Source organism: Phyllostomus hastatus, unplaced genomic scaffold (assembly GCF_019186645.2).
Source record: "Phyllostomus hastatus isolate PE091 unplaced genomic scaffold, TTU_PhHast_1.1 phas_scaffold_385, whole genome shotgun sequence".
NCBI lineage: Eukaryota > Metazoa > Chordata > Mammalia > Chiroptera > Phyllostomidae > Phyllostomus > Phyllostomus hastatus.
Window position 1 is genome coordinate 15,386,786 of NW_025334026.1, and position 15,418 is coordinate 15,402,203.

A 15,418-nucleotide genomic window follows, 5' to 3' on the forward strand; every position below is an offset into this window, starting at 1 on the left:
ACTGAGATCAAGTGATCACTCTTCTGAAAGCACCCACAGTCCATTAGTGACCCCTTTTAGCACACTCCCAGAGCATAGTGAGTATATCCTGATATTATCCATAGCCCTGAAACCCTTTCCTCCTGTCTCCCCATCGAAAGGGGAGGCCTGCCAGTCAAGCTAGGTGCTTGACTAGTGCTAGGTGCTAGTCCTACCTAGACTGGGAATTAGTCCCTGGAATGGAAGCTAAAGATGACTCGTCTGCAGCCCTAGCACCCTAAATGCGCTCACCTGATCTACAAAGCTAAGAGGATTGGACAGTCCTGGGAGAGGGAGGGGCAGAGCGGGAGAAGTGGCAGCAGCCTCACCTGGGCACAGTCATAAACAGCTGCTGGTCACCATCCCATCTCACCCTCAAACCAAACGCAGTCTGCAGCTCCACAAATCGCCCACTTGAAGCCAGGAAGATGCCTTGAAAAGGTATGGATGGGAGGGTGACTTGTTGACCCCCAACCTGGAAAAGTGGGGCCAAGGAAAGAGACTGAGAGATGGATCTGAGGGCCAGAAGGCCCTGCAGAAGATGCTAATATCCACCCTCCATAGCAAACCTAAAGACCTCTTCCCTTGGAGTGCTCTGGAGCCTATCCCTGAGAGGCCCTGCAGGCGGCAGGAACTGGCCAGGAGAAGGCTGCAGTAGCCCACAGGTGGCCCCAGCAGAGCTGAGCAAAAACTGGACTCACCAGAGTGCGCCTGTCCTTGAGCAGGGTGACGGTGGTCTGAGGCAGCGTCACGTAGACTTCACTCAGGCAAGACGTGCCTTCCTGCATTCGTTCCTCATTCTTCACCACCACCCTGAAGAAGGGCTCTGTTTGGGGAGAAGAGTAAAGAGCACCCAGGGATTCATTCAACAGCATTTCTGAGCACCCACTGAGGGAGGCACCCATGTCTGGCACCGTGGGGATAAAGGACCACAGAGATGCCAGCTGCAGTTCAAGAGGGAAGCCCAGACCCACATGTGAGTGGGGCGTAACTGCCTGCCTCTTCCACAACTGTCTGACATGGCATGCAGCCAATCCAGCTCCCCTCAGGACTGGGATGTCCTCCGGGGTGGAGGTTTGTGCTGCTTCTCTTGTCTCTTTATTGCCACTGTGTGAGGTGAGCCTCTAAATAAAAGCTAGCCAAGGAAGCAACTGATAAAGAAAAGTGTCTTAAGATGCAATTTCCCCAGTAGCCTGATCTTGAGAAAGTCCTGCTTCTGGGGTGAACATGTCAAGCCTTACTTTCTTGCCTTTCCTATTTGCTCCCATTCCCACCTATTCTGTCAGACCCCTCACCCAAGCCTTGGGAGCATTGCCGGGACCCTACCTGTCGAGTTGCCACAGGATTGGGCCAAGATGTAGGTGCATCTGCCCATGAAGCTAAAGTGCCTCCGGTCAAAGGTGAGATAATGAGGATCTCCATAGACAAAGCAGGTGGCAGTGCCTGCCAAAAGAAGAAAGGGGTCCACAGAAGAGGGTTCACCAGGCCAGATAGCCACCTCGCCCAGCCAGTTGCACACCCCGGCTTCTCTTATCAGGGGACTGATTGGAACCTTGGCGTCACACCCACTCTGAAGGGCTGGCAGGTGGGGACAGAATGAGGGAAGGGTCTCACCATGGGGGTGACATCCGTACTGGTTGTTCTGCAGCTGGCACACGGTGTGTGTCCCACACTGAGAGGTCAGGCACTCCACCCGACTGCCCGGCTGGCAGTGACAGCGTTCTGTGCAGTTGGGGCCGAACCACTCTGCCCCGGGCTGAGAGCAAGGAACTGCGGGTCACAACACTACATAGCTCTTGGGTGATCCCATCATCCTGTGCTACAGCCCCCTTCTCTGCCACTGCACCTGCCCTAAACTTGCTTGCATGCTTCCTCTTCCCACCCCTTTTAGATATTCCTGCCCACCACATGCCATTTTCATGTGCTGTTCTCTCATCCTGGAATGCTCTTCCTTCTCCCTTCTTTTTAAGTTATTCCTAGGCAACCAACAAGTTCAGTTCAAGGGACACTACTTTCTTAGGAGGACTTTCCAGACTCCCTGACTAGGGGTCATCCTCATAGCTCTGGGTGCCTTTTTCTTCCCAGGAAGTACCACAGTTGCACTTTTATATTTATTTTGGGGATTATTTGATTATAATCCCCCTGTGAGGGACCATGAATATCTTTACTCACTACCTGAGCCCCAACACATAGCACAGTGCCCAGCAAAGAGCTCTCACTCAATAAATATTTGCTGAATAAAGAGTGAACCAAGATCCAATGTGTCCCAAAGAATCCGGCAGTATTAGGAGAGCAAGGACCACGCCCTGTTCATGGAGGCCCCAATGCCAGGAGGGTTCAAAGTACTCAATAAACATTTCTGAATGCAAAAGTGAATCCATAATAAGTTAATACATGTCTCCCAGGGCAGGGAAGAGATGCCTGATGCTGACAGCTACGGCAGATCTTTCTAGCCGAGCTACAGCGGAAGCTAATCCAAACACTGATGCAAGGACACCCAGGAGACTGGGTAAGAGAGGGGTGGTGGGGAGGGAGTAGCCCCCAAAGAGACAACCGCGAGGAAGAATATCTGGGGCTGAGAAGAGGCACTGTTCACTATTAAGTAGCTGAATGTTCTGTTAATTAGTAGGCTGCAAATGATAGTTATCACAAATTGCTAATAATAATAATTAACATTTATAAGTAATTGGTCTGTGTCAGGATCTAATTTTATCACACAGCCATCTGATGAAGTAGAAAATCTTATTGTGAACACTTTAGAGATATGGAAACAGATTTGAAGAGGTACAGAACTTTGCCCAAGGTGACCCAGCAAAGTGCTGGGGCCGAGATTCATGCTCAGATTGGTCTGACTCTAGGATGACTCTGTTCAAAACAGTGGCCACCAGCCACAGGGCCCACTGAGCTCTTAAAATGCGGCTGTTCCAAATTCAGATATGCAGATATGCTATAAGCATCAAACACACACTGGGTTTTTAAAGACTATTAGTATGGAAAAAAGAGAAATGTAAACAATTTTATTAACAGCTATTGATTACATGTTAAAATGAGAACATTTAGGATTGAGCAGATATTGGTATTAGTTTAACCTCTTTCCTTTTGTTTTTTGAATGTGTTCATTAGGAAACATAAAATGACATGTGGCTTGATTGCCATGCCTTTCGGACAGTGCTGGCCCAGAGCCTGTGCCTCTTCAGAGCCTGTGCTCTTGACAAAATGTCCCATGGGGCGAGGGTGGGGGACATCAGTGAAGGAAGACAAGAACAGTAACTTCTCTCTTTTGATGTAGCCTGTCAGGATTTACAAGTTCCTTTGGAAAATTCTGGAATACTGTTCTACGTGCTGGACATACCAGAAGCTCTGCTCAATGTCTTCAATGTCCGGGGCTCTCTATATATCCAGGGGTCCCCCACTTTCCTCAGATTGGCGAGGAAGACCCGGCATTACCTGGTTGCTCTAGTATCTATTGCATCAAGGCTGCCAGTATGGAACAGAAGTACAGAATATCAAGACTGTTAGGACCACAGGATGATGGAATTGTCTGCATAGCCTAGCATCATGCCCTGCCAGAGAGGATACTTAACAAATATTTATTGTATGAACAGAGATGACAACGAAACCACATACTGAATGAACAACTCCACCATTGTGTAACCACTGCTTGAGAGCTGACCCCTGGGGACCGTTCCATGGATCCAAATTCACCTCACCTGGGGAGCAGATGGAACCAGAACCCAGGTGTTCCTCTAGCAATCTCCCTCAGGGGCCCTTGGGCATCCCAGTGGTCTTACCTTATAGTAATTATTGTCGTAGAAGCAGTCGCAGGAAGAGGCATTGATGCAGTGGGAGCCACTAAACAAAAAGCCAGAATTGCAGACACAGCCAGGCTTGCAGAGGAGCTCACATTTGGGCTTGGGGCTTTTGCAGGATGCCGGGCAGGCACAGCGTTCGTAATGGGCATCCGGAGGGCAGCTTGCTAAGGGGGAAACAGCCGTTATCAAGCCTCTACTCCATAGCTTTCCTCAAGGTGACTTCCCATCTCTCCTCTACCCCACATTCAAGTTCTTCTCTAAGAAGCTAATCTGCATTATTCAGCCAGAAAAAGGAATAGAGTCCTAATACAAACTACAACATGGATACACCTTGAAAGCATTATGCTAAGTAAAAGAAGCCCGTCACAAAAGAGCACGTATTATATGATTCCATCTACATGTAATATCTAGAACAGGTAAATCCATAGAGACGCCAAGTAGCTTAGTGGTTGCCAGGGCTTGGGGACTGGGGGATGGGGGGTGACTGCTAACAGGTATGGGGTTTCCTTTGAGGGTGATGAAAATGTTCTGGAATTAGAAAGTGATGATGTTTGCACAATCTTGTGAATATACTAAAACCACCAAATTGCACACTTTAAAACGATGAATATTATGGTATAGGACTTACACCTCAATTTAAAAAGTAAGAAGAAAGCCTGGTGCTTGGTTTCCAAATACCCGCACCCACCTGTGCCCTGCTGTCGCCTCGCTCAGGGTAGTCAGTCCTCATTTCTTCTAAAGTCACCACTCTGATCCATCTCTCCTCTAAGACTGCAGTTTTCTGCTAGAAGCAGCCCTTTCCCTAATACTCTCTCCTAGTCATCATCTCTTACTCTCAGCTCTTTGTCCAACAGCCACATACCTGGAGTAGGACTGGGGGTTGTAGCAGTGGCCTGGGGCACAGTGGTCATGGAGGTAGTTGGAGCACTAGGAGGCTTCACCGAGGCTGCAGGCCCAGTGGGTATAAGTGTGGTAGGAGCTGTGGGCTTTTCAGTGGGGACAGGGAGTTTCTCTGTGGGGACAGTGAGTTTTTCAGTGGGGACAGCGAGTTTTTCAGTGGGGACAGTGAGTTTTTCAGTGGGGACTGTGAGTTTTTCAGTGGGGACAGGGAGTTTCTCTGTGGGGACAGTGAATTTTTCAGTGGGGACAGTGAGTTTTTCAGTGGGGACAGTGAGTTTTTCAGTGGGGACAGGGAGTTTCTCTGTGGGGACAGGGAGTTTTCCAGCGAGGACAGTGGTTTTTTCTGTGGAGAGAGGGATCTCAGAAGGGCCAGCAGGGGGAACTGGAGGCTTAGAAGGAGGCATGGTTGGCACAGGTCCTGCAAAGAAAAAAAAAAAGCCCTGGAGTTTAGTCAAAGTCATACCATGACCCTCTTCACTCACACCTAATTGGAGTGGGTGGGGTCAAACTTATGCCTATTCCTCCTACTCCCAACCCCACCTTCACTCCATAAACACTCAACAACCACTGCTCCTTATGTATGCCAGATATCGTGCCAGATACAGATAACACAGAATGAATAGGATGCTGGGACTCCCTTCAGGATCATCGTTCCTTAAGGTGTTCTGGATCCCACCACAGAAATTCATGGCATCAAAGGCACATCACTCAGATGAGCATCCTGTTGGAGCCAGGGAGGTGGAGGTGGGCAATCACAGAAAACAAGGCTGCCTGAGGACCCAGACACAGAGACGACTTGCTTTTTAACCAGTACCTGTAGAGAAGCCCAAGTAATGGTCATCTCAGAGTAAGGCCCATTTCTGAGGTCTTGGGTTTTGTCTTACCCTGACAGGTCCCGTGATTGATCAAGATGAAGCCCACAGCAACAATGAAGGCAGTGTTGGTGCCCCTGATGGCCTCCAGTATCAGCTAAAGGTAATGAGGGAGAACGAAGGAAAAGAGAAATGAAAAGGAAACCCTGGCACCTCAGTAACTGCCAGGCAGAGAGTCTGTCTTCTGCCAAAATGTCACCTTGTTCCAACCTCATCTCTGCCCTTGTCCCTTTTCCGGAGCCGGAGAGGCTTCTCAGGAACACCAAGTTTTTTCTGCTCTGCTCTCCTTCCAGTGTCCCATCGCAGCCCTGGTTATGTCCCTGGATACTAGGCATTGTGTCCTTCTTACCATGCCCCACACAGATACTTAAAGGGCCCACTCCCTCTGTCTCTCACCTGCATAGGCTGTTGCTGTCCTGAAGGGATGGTGATGGAGGCGTTCAGCCAGCCAGGGCTCTGAGACCCAATGCGTTGCCAGAGAGAAATTAGGAAACTGCCTGCAGGACTCCCCAGAAGGAGCTTCAGCTTACTGTCCTCTCCCAGGCCATACATGTAGTAGGTAAATTCCACACAGATTGTACCGGGGGCACAGAAGGACGGGCTTACCAGTCTGAAAGACTGGCCTGCCTGGGAGAATTTGTCAGCCTCCAGGTAGATATAGTGACCTTTTGGGAAAAAGAAGGGAATAGGCAAGATGAGAAACCTCCACAGGACAAGTCTAGCACTGTTCTCTTTAGCAATACCTTGCTTTCTAAGTGGAAATTTGCTATAAATACCCAAACTCCCTTTATTGTAGTGTTTTTTTCTTGTGTGTATGTGTGTGTGTGCATGCTCACTTTGGACTTTTCTAACTGAAGATGGCAGGATCAGAAAGGAACAGAAAACCAAACCAGCAACCCAGATTCTTTTGTTGGCTGCACCAGTAAATGTCTTAACTGCAAATGAATCAGTAGATTTTGAAGCCTTGGGCTCAATGAAGTGAGATGCCTGGATTTTTGGGGGGGCTTTCAGTGACTCCACAGCCACGAGAATCCTCAATTCACTCTACCTCTGTCATCACCAAGCTCTGACCCCGTGGCACTTCCCAGTAAACACCTGCTGGCTGATCTTTACCACCTACATCTTCGTCCATCAATCACACCAACCAGCCCCCTAGCTAGGAGCAGATTCAGTATTTCATTGGCTTGAGGGGCCCACAATTTCCTCACCTTTATGAAGAGACACTCCAAAGGTATGCACTCCTTGGGTGGGCATATTTTTCCCACTCCAGGTCCAATGTCCACCAATCCCTGATATCTGGACCCAGTCACAGAAGGGATGGGCATCATCTTCAAAGTCACACTGAGGAAAGCGCTCTGGAGTATCAAAATGGGAAATTTGAGAAAATTTGGCTATCTCTCTATTCCTCCCTTATCCCACCCCTGATTCTGAGGGATTTGGGCCTCCCCGAGCCCTGCTCTTACCCCCACAGGGAGCAATGCTGATTGCATCCAATGCCACAGCTGGTTCTGGGATATTTCCAAACACGCCCACCACAATGAACTGAAGAGAGAGAAAGAGGGGGCCGGGCATGAGAAAACAGCCCAAATGCCTAACACCCCATCTGACTGTATTCTGTTCAGGGACCTAGTGCCCAGACCCTCATTGCTCCCAGTGCCCAGACCCTCATTCCACTTCAGTACTGGGAGTGCCTACTATGAGCAAGGAAACCTGCCCTCTTGCTTGACTCTACCTGAATCTGTCCCTGGCCTGTGTAATTGACAGAAACAGTCTGCCAGTTGGGTCCAGATTGTCCTGAGAAAAGAGTGTGTTTCCGGATGCTGCCTACAATGGAAGGAATCCAAGGAAGTGAGATTAAGCCAACTGGAAAATGATTTCAAACCTGTACTCAGAAGAATGAGTAGCAAAGGAAACACTTGGAGTGTATTCCCCTTCCTCAAATGCAAGCACTTCCTTCTCTCTCACCTCATAGCACTTTATTTTCCCAGAATCCAGTGCCTGCTGGCTCTCTAATTCCACTTTAACATAATCTTGCACATAGCCCAGATTTCTCTAGACCTATGTCTCCCCATCAACCCAGCCGTGGGAAATGAGCCTCAGGTCAGTGTTAAGTCCCATGACATCTCCACTCTCACCCAAGACAGAAGCATAGATGGTGAGGGCTGCACCAGGAGACTGGCCATGGAGGACGTAGTGGAAAGACAGGCTCAGACAGCCTGACGACTGGCTCAGGGGGCTCAGGAGAACAGATTTCTGCTTTGGCTTTGCATTCTTGGGGTCCAGCAGCATGTAGAAGCCATCTGTGAAGAAAAAGGTCAGTAAGGTGAGTGGCTGAAATTGGGGGAATAGGGGAGGGCAGAGGCTCTGGCTCTGGTGAGCCCCAACAGCTGCCTAGGACCAGCCAGTGCTGAGGTGGGCCTACACCCATCTCACAACTGGTTGAACCCTTCAGTCCTTCCAGAAGTGCTTCGCAGAGCTGGGTAAGGACGTGGGCGTTGCCATATGAAAAATGGCAGCCTTTCAGAAGGAACAGACAGAACCTTGTCCTTTGGGTTCTGTCTTTTTGGGTCCTCTAGAGTCATATCCTCTTACATTTGACCCACTGGACAGAGCCGACTCACACAAACTGGTAAGAGAAGGCCTGTCTGACACAGAAGGGCAGCCATCTCCCCACTTCAAGTTTACCAGCAGCTCAGTCAGCCAATCATCCTCTAAAACACTCTGTGACGCAACTAGTAGCCAGGGAAAAATTAAGGCGACCGCCAGACAGTGCGCATGCGTGCCTGCAGGTACCCGACCCTGGGTTGTGCGCTCACCGCCGGGGATGGAGGACTTTCGACAGGGAGAGAAGAGGGCTAAGGAGGGGAATGGGCAGGAATGGATGAGAAGAGAAAAGAGAAGAAACAAGAGGGCCGGTAGAATGAAAGGAAAGGAAATGGCGAATGGTGAAAGAGAAAGCAAGGAGTGGCGATACTGGAACATGTGAGAAATAGAAAAAGAAATGGGAGAAAAACACAAGGAACGGTGAAAAATGTAATTAAGTGAACAAGTTGGAAAAAAGAAAAGAGAGAAATTTTTAAAAACAACATTTGCTGAAACTGCTGTGCATGGGATACAGTGCTAAATGCTAGGGGCTGGGGACCGTGGGGCTAATACAGAGATGGGCGGGCCCTGTCCTACTCTCCAGGGGCTTAGAATGAAGGCGGCGGGCGTGGAGGTTTCTCAAGCTCTTTCTAGAAGGCAAACTTCAGACAGCAGGAAAGCTCAGGGGACTGAGAACATGGAGAGGATGGGGTGGAAAGAGCTATGGAGTAGTGGGGGAGGGAACGCTGGAGAAAAAGAAAATGAAAATAACGTGGAAGGAAGGGAAAGGATTGTGAGTGGAGAAAGGCAAAGGGAAAGAGAAGAAAGAAGAGGGAGAAACTCAAAGAGGGAATTAGTGAGTATGCTTCTCTATGTTTGACCTGAGAAGCGTGGCAGGGCATGCACTCAGTGCTGGCTAGAAGTGCATGTTGTGTGGAGCAGACTGAGAGAGGAGAAGTGGCTGGTGTGGGGGAGAGAAAAGGAGCTGAAGAGCAAGGAAGGAAGGGAGGGAGGAAGGAAGGAAGGGGAAAAAGAAGAAAGGCCCAGCCAAGAGCACAGCGAGGTGGTGGAAAAGAAGCTGTGGGCAGACACAGATGGAACAGAAGAGGAAGAAAGAGTATCTCCTGGATTATTGCAAAAGCCTCTGAAATGTCTTCCTGCATTCCCTTCAGTGGATTTTCAGTATGAAAAGCAGGTGATCCTTTTAAACATAAATCAGGTTAAGTCATTCTTCTGCTCCGAATCTGCAAAGGCATTCATGTAGAGTAAAGCCACAGTCCTGACAATGGCCTTCAAGGCTCCACATGATCTTTTCCTCCAAGGACCTGCCTGAGTTCATCCTCTCCAACCCAGCCACACGGCTCCCAGCTGAACCTCAATAGCCTCTCACCCACTACTCCCACCAGCTCACTGCTACCTCAGGGCTGTTTCACAGCTGACCCCTCTGGTCAAAATGTCCTTCTCTTCAAAAATTTCAGCCTCACTCCCTTACCTCCTTCAAGTTTGTGCTCATATGTGACCTGAGTGGGACCTACCCAACTGCCTTATTTAAACATACAGCCCACCGTACCCCTGCACATCCAGTCCCCTTACTTTATTGATTTTTTTTATGCTCACTTTATAACTGTATAACTGTACTTCTTTGTTGTTTTAGGAACTGCCCCCCTCTTGGTTCCCTGCTGCTCCTTGTCTGTTTTGTAAGCTAATGTCTCTTAAGTGCCTGGGATAGTACTGGGTACATTTTAGGTGCTCAGTAAACATTTGTTGGATGAATGAAGAATGAAGGGTTCCAGCCCTGGCTGGCGTAGCTCAGTGGATTGAGCGCGGGCTGGGAACCAAAGTGTCCCAGGTTCGATTCCCAACCAGGGTACATTCCTGGGTTGCAGGCCATAACCCCCAGCAACCGCACATTGATGTCTCTCTCTCTCTCTCTCTCTCAGGCCATAACCCCCAGCAACCGCACATTGATGTCTCTCTCTCTCTCTCTCTCCCTCCCTCCCTTCCCTCTCTAAAAATAAATAAATAAAATCTTAAAAAAAAGAATATTAAAAAAAAAAAAGAATGAAGGGTTCCAAGGAAGGGAGGTAAGGAGCAGGCTGTCCTAGGTCTGCTAGGTAGAGCTTGTGAGGTGGCAGTGGGGGGAGCTGGCTGGGACTGTGGAGTTTGCTTCTGCCAGGCAGTTCAAGCTGACAGAGGTTTGGGATTGCTTGGGTCCACCCCAGACCTTCCCAAGTTGAGTTAGTGTAGAGTTGTCAAGTAAACATCATAAACTCCTACAAGGTCACTAGAAGCCCAGGAAGTCAGAAGATAGGAGGGCGGCCATTACTCACTACCAGGGTGGGAGAAGTCATCCTCGGGGCCCACGTTTGGCACCCCTGACAACCCCTTCTTCTGGACCCACTTGGCTCCAGAGGCTGTGGGGATCCAGCTCCAGCCACAGAGATTATCTTGAGTGTCAAAGCTGCACATTTGCATCATGCAGACTGAGGGGAATAAAAAGAGAGAGGATTTAGCTTTTTCTAAGAGGACGCAGCTATGTAAAGTATGCCCGTCTGGAATCAGAATTCTGAGCCCCAATCTGGCTCCTGTGAACCCTAGAGGGCCTTCAAGCCAGCTACAGTTCCTCTCCCTAGAAGCCATGTTCCTGGCATAGATGACCTAAACTGCCCAACCCTCCATTTCCTTATTTATAAACAGGGAATGAAGCCCTGGCTGATGTAGCTCAGTGGATTGAGCGCGGGCTGTGAATCAAAGGGTCGCCAGTTCGACTTCCAGTCAGGGCACATGCCAGGTTGCGGGCCAGGTCCCCAGTGAGTGCCACGTGAGAGGCAACCACACATTGATGTTTCTCTTCCTCTCTTTTTCCCTCCCTTCTCATGCTCTAAAAATAAATAAATAAAATTTTAAAAAATAGGAATGACAGTAACCACATGTTGTAAACTAGATTATGTTCAGGAAGCATCTAGCACAGCCCCTGGATTCAGTGTCCACTCCTTGATCCAGCTTCTGGAATTTTCCTTCCCTTGAATTTGCTTCCTTCAAATGTCTAACATCTGATTAGAGGGCTAATTCCAGAAAGATCTGGTAGCAGCCAGGGTGACCAAACATTCAGGTTTACCCTGGACTGAGGGTTCCGGGAGATGGAAGACTTTCAGCACTAAAACAGGGAAAGCCCAGGGCAAACCAGAATGGTAGGTCACCCCAGGGCAGATACCACCACAACTTTATGTTAAAGGAGAACATCTCTTTAGGTGTGGCTGCTTCAGGAGTCAGAGGTACAGGGTATGAAGGTAGAGAGAAGCAAGTAGCCTCAACTTTGGCAGAAACCAGGGTCATGGTCCCTGAGCTACTTCTGCCACCCTAGGCGATGATTGGGGTGGAGAGAAAGAGGAGGGACAGGTGCTCACCCCTGCTGCAGGAGCCACGACGGATATAGATAGCATCCAGAGAGATGTCTAGGTAAGCAGTGCTGCCCGTCACTCCTTCAAATATCAGCTGTGGGAGGGAGGAGGGATCACTCAGCTGTGAGCCCCTAGTTTTCTGCCTGAATCCAGAAGGCCTAGCCACCCCACACCCCTTCATTATCCCAGTCCCTTCTGGCCTCCCCACACACCTGGATTTCCACTGGGGCCCCAGATTCTGCCCTCAGCCTCACCTGGCTGGGCAGGGCCCGGCCCGTGGGCACGGTGACAGCAGCGGGCATCCAGGAAGGGCTCTGGGTATTAAGGTGTTTCCAAAGCAGGTTGGGGTGCTTGTTCTTGGTGCCCATGAGCAGCAGCAGTTTGAGCTGGGCACCCCACGACAGGCCGAACATGTGATAGGCAAAGTGCACGCACAGGGGGCCTTGCTCCCATATGGGGGAGCTGCGCAGGCGGACCACTCCACTTGGCCGGAAGGAGCTCAAGTCCAGGTGCAGGTAGTAGCCCTCTAGGGAGGCAGAGCCCAGGACAGTGAGGCCCTGCCACCGCTATGAGCTGCCCCCAACCCTTTCCCAGAGCCCAGGCTCCCACTCCCAGCTGCCTCCCTAAACTTTAGGCTTCCTCACCTCCGTTGGGATACCCCCCAGGAGGCCCAATGCTGCCCATGGGGGAGGGTCCACTGGCTCGAATCCAGTCCCCATCATCCGTAGATACTTGAGTCCAGTCACAGAAGGGTTTGGAGTTATCCTCAAAATCACAGTGGGCTATAATGGCTGGGGGAAAAGGCCACTGTGAGGCCAGGAGAGGGGAGAGGACCAGATGCAGAGCCAAACTGGGGGTGTAGGAGCTGGCAAGACTGGTAAGCTTAGAGAGGGCGGCCACTAAGATAAGGGTCCAGAGCAGAGGTTTGGGAAAGAGAATCTGAGAATTCATCTCTTAGGAGAAATTCAGGGTGGGGGTGGGGTGGGCAGAATATCTAGGTCTAGAGTCCCACACCGAGGTCCAGAGGGCTGGATTCAGGGGGGCAGACAGGCTTTGTCTGGGCAGCATACACTTTGTTGCTGTTCATTTGAATGTGAATCTTTAGTCAGGGCTTGTACTCTGCCTCAGTTCCCTCCTCCCTGTGTCATCCAAGGGCTGCCCTTTACACATTCATTCCATGTTCATGTCATCGCCTGGCCTGGAGGGCACATGTGCAGCCACCCTTGGCGGGAGGGAAAGTCTGAGCTGTCTTGGTTTCCAACTCACAGTTGTCCTTAGAGTCGGGGGTGACTGGCTTCTGGTCCAGAGACTTCTCTTTCCTTGAGGTTGAGTTGAGGAAAAAACAAAATGTAAGGCTTGTCATTGTCAAGAATTACAAGCCTCACCCCTGGCTGGCTTGGCTCAGTGGATTGAGTGCCAACCTGTGAACCAAAGGGTCGCTGGTTCAATTCCTAGTCAGGGCACATGCCTGGGTTGTGGGCCAGGTCCCCAGTAGGGGGCGCGTGAGAGGCAACAACACACTGATGTTTCTCTTTCTCCCTCCCTTCCCCTCCCTAAAAATAAATAAATAAAATCTTTTTTTTAAGAATTATAAATTTCAATGACTGTGAGCTCACCTTAAGTTCTCATCTGTCCCTGAAAAAGTGTCTTCCCCAAGAGGTCCTCACATCCCTGCCAGTACCCTCTATCCCTCTACGCCCTGGATGTCAGGTGTTGAGTCTCAGGTGAGGAGGAACCAGTTTATACCCGGGAAATCTCCTTCCTTCAGGTTGAGATCTTCTTGTTCTATAGTCGAAGTCCTCCCTCCTCCGAAGTAGGGGCTATACAGGCCCCATGTTGCTAGGTTTAGGGTGGAGGTAGTATTGTCACAGCTACAGCTACATGCAACTGAACACAGAGGACTAACAAAGAGACTACCCTTCCTCACCCTACAGATTCCACCGAGAAGTCCCTACCACTCCCAGGTGGCATGGGCCCCATAGAATAGCCCCTGGTTTTAGTTGTTCAAGTTCTACTTGTTCAAATCCCTTCAGACAAGCTCCAGGACACTGAGACAGCCATTTCTTGCCTCCTACTTGAAGTCTCTCCTAAGTGCTGGACCTGCTCCAGGTTTTGTCCATTTTCTCAGGGCTCGGCTTCTCTCTCTTCCTCCACCATCTTCTGACCTGTTTCCCCAGTTCGTGCCTCTTTCCTCACGTTTCTGCTGTCCTGCTCCCACTGAGCTTTGGCATCACTCAGTTCCTGGCTCTGAGGTTGTGGGGCTCCCCTCATTGCTGTTCATCCTCTCTCTATCACATGGGGCTCCCGCCTTCCTCCCCAGGACTGTGCCCTTCATGACTAGCCTGCTTGCCCCCTCCAACTTTGTCCCCCACTACTCCTCAGAGCTGGCCCCAATCGCCCCCTGAGCCCAGCTTACCGGACAGAGATGGGCGTGTGGTGCTGGCTGCAGGCGGTTCCTATGATCAGCACCAGAGCCCAGACTGGCGAAGCCATGTGGGACATCAGAGCCGGCTCTCAGAGGACACGAGGAAGGCAGAGAGTAAGGAGCCCAGGCTATTTTAGACACCCCTGACCCTCCTTGCCGGGCATCCCTCTGAGGATGCCATGAAAACTGGACAATGAGGAAACTGGAAATAAAAATTATGAGGGCTGAAATTTAAAATCCAACAAACAAGTTATAAATCAAAATTGAGAGAAACAAAATGAGAGCGAGAGAGAAGGAAAGCAAGAGGGAAAGAAAAGAGAGACTTGGAGAATCAGTCCAGGAAGTCTAATGTCCAATCAAAAGAGTTTGAAAAAGAGAAAACACAGAAAAAGAAACTACTGAAGAAAAACTACACAAGATTTCCCAGAGCTGAAATGTGAGTCCCTTGATTAAAAGGAGTCTGGTATGATGAATGCAAAGAGACCCATGAAAGGCATGTCATAAAATTTCAGAATATCAGGGGCAAAGAGAAAACCCTAAACACCTTCAGACAGAAGAAAGCAGGTCACATACTAAGTATCAGGAATCAGCTGGGCGTTGCACTTTTCTATAGCAACCATGGATTCTAAGAGGCAGCAGGACATTGTCTGCAGAATTCCAAGAGAAACTCCTTCAAACCTAAAATTCTATAACCAGCAACAGCAGCAAAGGCGACTGGAAGGTCAAGTGAAGTGAAGACTGAAGTGCTTGTTGGCAAGGAGTTGAAAAGGACAAGTTACTGAGGAAATACAACCAGCCAGTAAACATAGGAAAGGATGCTCTGCTTCACTAGTAATAAGGGAAATGCTGAGCAAATGAAACTGTTACATTGACGACAATTTAAAAGACTGAGAGCACTGAGTGGTGGCCAGCATGCAAGCGGACACACTCAAATACATTGTCGATAAGATAGACGGTATGTTACTGAAAACTTCTTAGAAGGTTTTGACAATGACTCTTAAACTTCCAAATGTGTGTATCTTTGACCCAGCCACTACCTTTCTAATGATCTTCCCACAGAAATACATGCTTATTTGCACAAAGATGCACATACCTTAAATATTTTCATTGTGGTATTATTTACAATAGGAAAATAATCCAATTACCTAAATGTTTACCAGTAGATATGCAACAGATCATATTCAAGGAATATTATTCATGTGAAGAAATATTATGCAGGTATTAAAAAGAACAGTTTTCCTATAAAAATGGAATTACCATATGGTTTAGTAATTCCACTTCTGGGTATATAGAATTGAAAAAATTGAAAAGCAGTGAGAGCAAGGACTTGAACAGATATTTGTACAGCCACATTCATAGCAGCTTTATTCACAACAGCCAAAAGGTGGAGGCAACCCAACTGTCCAC

At 49.2% G+C, this 15,418-nt stretch overlaps 1 protein-coding gene across 1 annotated transcript in view; it reads right to left on the reverse strand.

The window, feature by feature from the left end:
• The window catches only part of ZAN (zonadhesin), a 31,688-nt gene extending 17,609 nt beyond the window's left edge, over window positions 1-14,079 (reverse strand). Inside the window, exons 1-18 of the mRNA XM_045819344.1 lie at window positions 14,003-14,079; window positions 12,853-12,905; window positions 12,231-12,377; window positions 11,841-12,112; window positions 11,593-11,680; window positions 10,516-10,668; window positions 7,738-7,902; window positions 7,335-7,426; window positions 7,066-7,144; window positions 6,811-6,957; window positions 5,999-6,267; window positions 5,585-5,699; window positions 4,693-4,776; window positions 3,810-3,994; window positions 1,633-1,774; window positions 1,345-1,461; window positions 720-844; window positions 348-493 (exon numbers count right to left, since the gene is read on the reverse strand). Of these exons, the coding sequence (XP_045675300.1) occupies window positions 348-493; window positions 720-844; window positions 1,345-1,461; window positions 1,633-1,774; window positions 3,810-3,994; window positions 4,693-4,776; window positions 5,585-5,699; window positions 5,999-6,267; window positions 6,811-6,957; window positions 7,066-7,144; window positions 7,335-7,426; window positions 7,738-7,902; window positions 10,516-10,668; window positions 11,593-11,680; window positions 11,841-12,112; window positions 12,231-12,377; window positions 12,853-12,905; window positions 14,003-14,079 (2,456 nt within the window). The remainder of the gene's footprint in view (window positions 1-347; window positions 494-719; window positions 845-1,344; window positions 1,462-1,632; window positions 1,775-3,809; window positions 3,995-4,692; window positions 4,777-5,584; window positions 5,700-5,998; window positions 6,268-6,810; window positions 6,958-7,065; window positions 7,145-7,334; window positions 7,427-7,737; window positions 7,903-10,515; window positions 10,669-11,592; window positions 11,681-11,840; window positions 12,113-12,230; window positions 12,378-12,852; window positions 12,906-14,002) is intronic.
• Window positions 14,080-15,418: the final 1,339 nt, after the last annotated feature.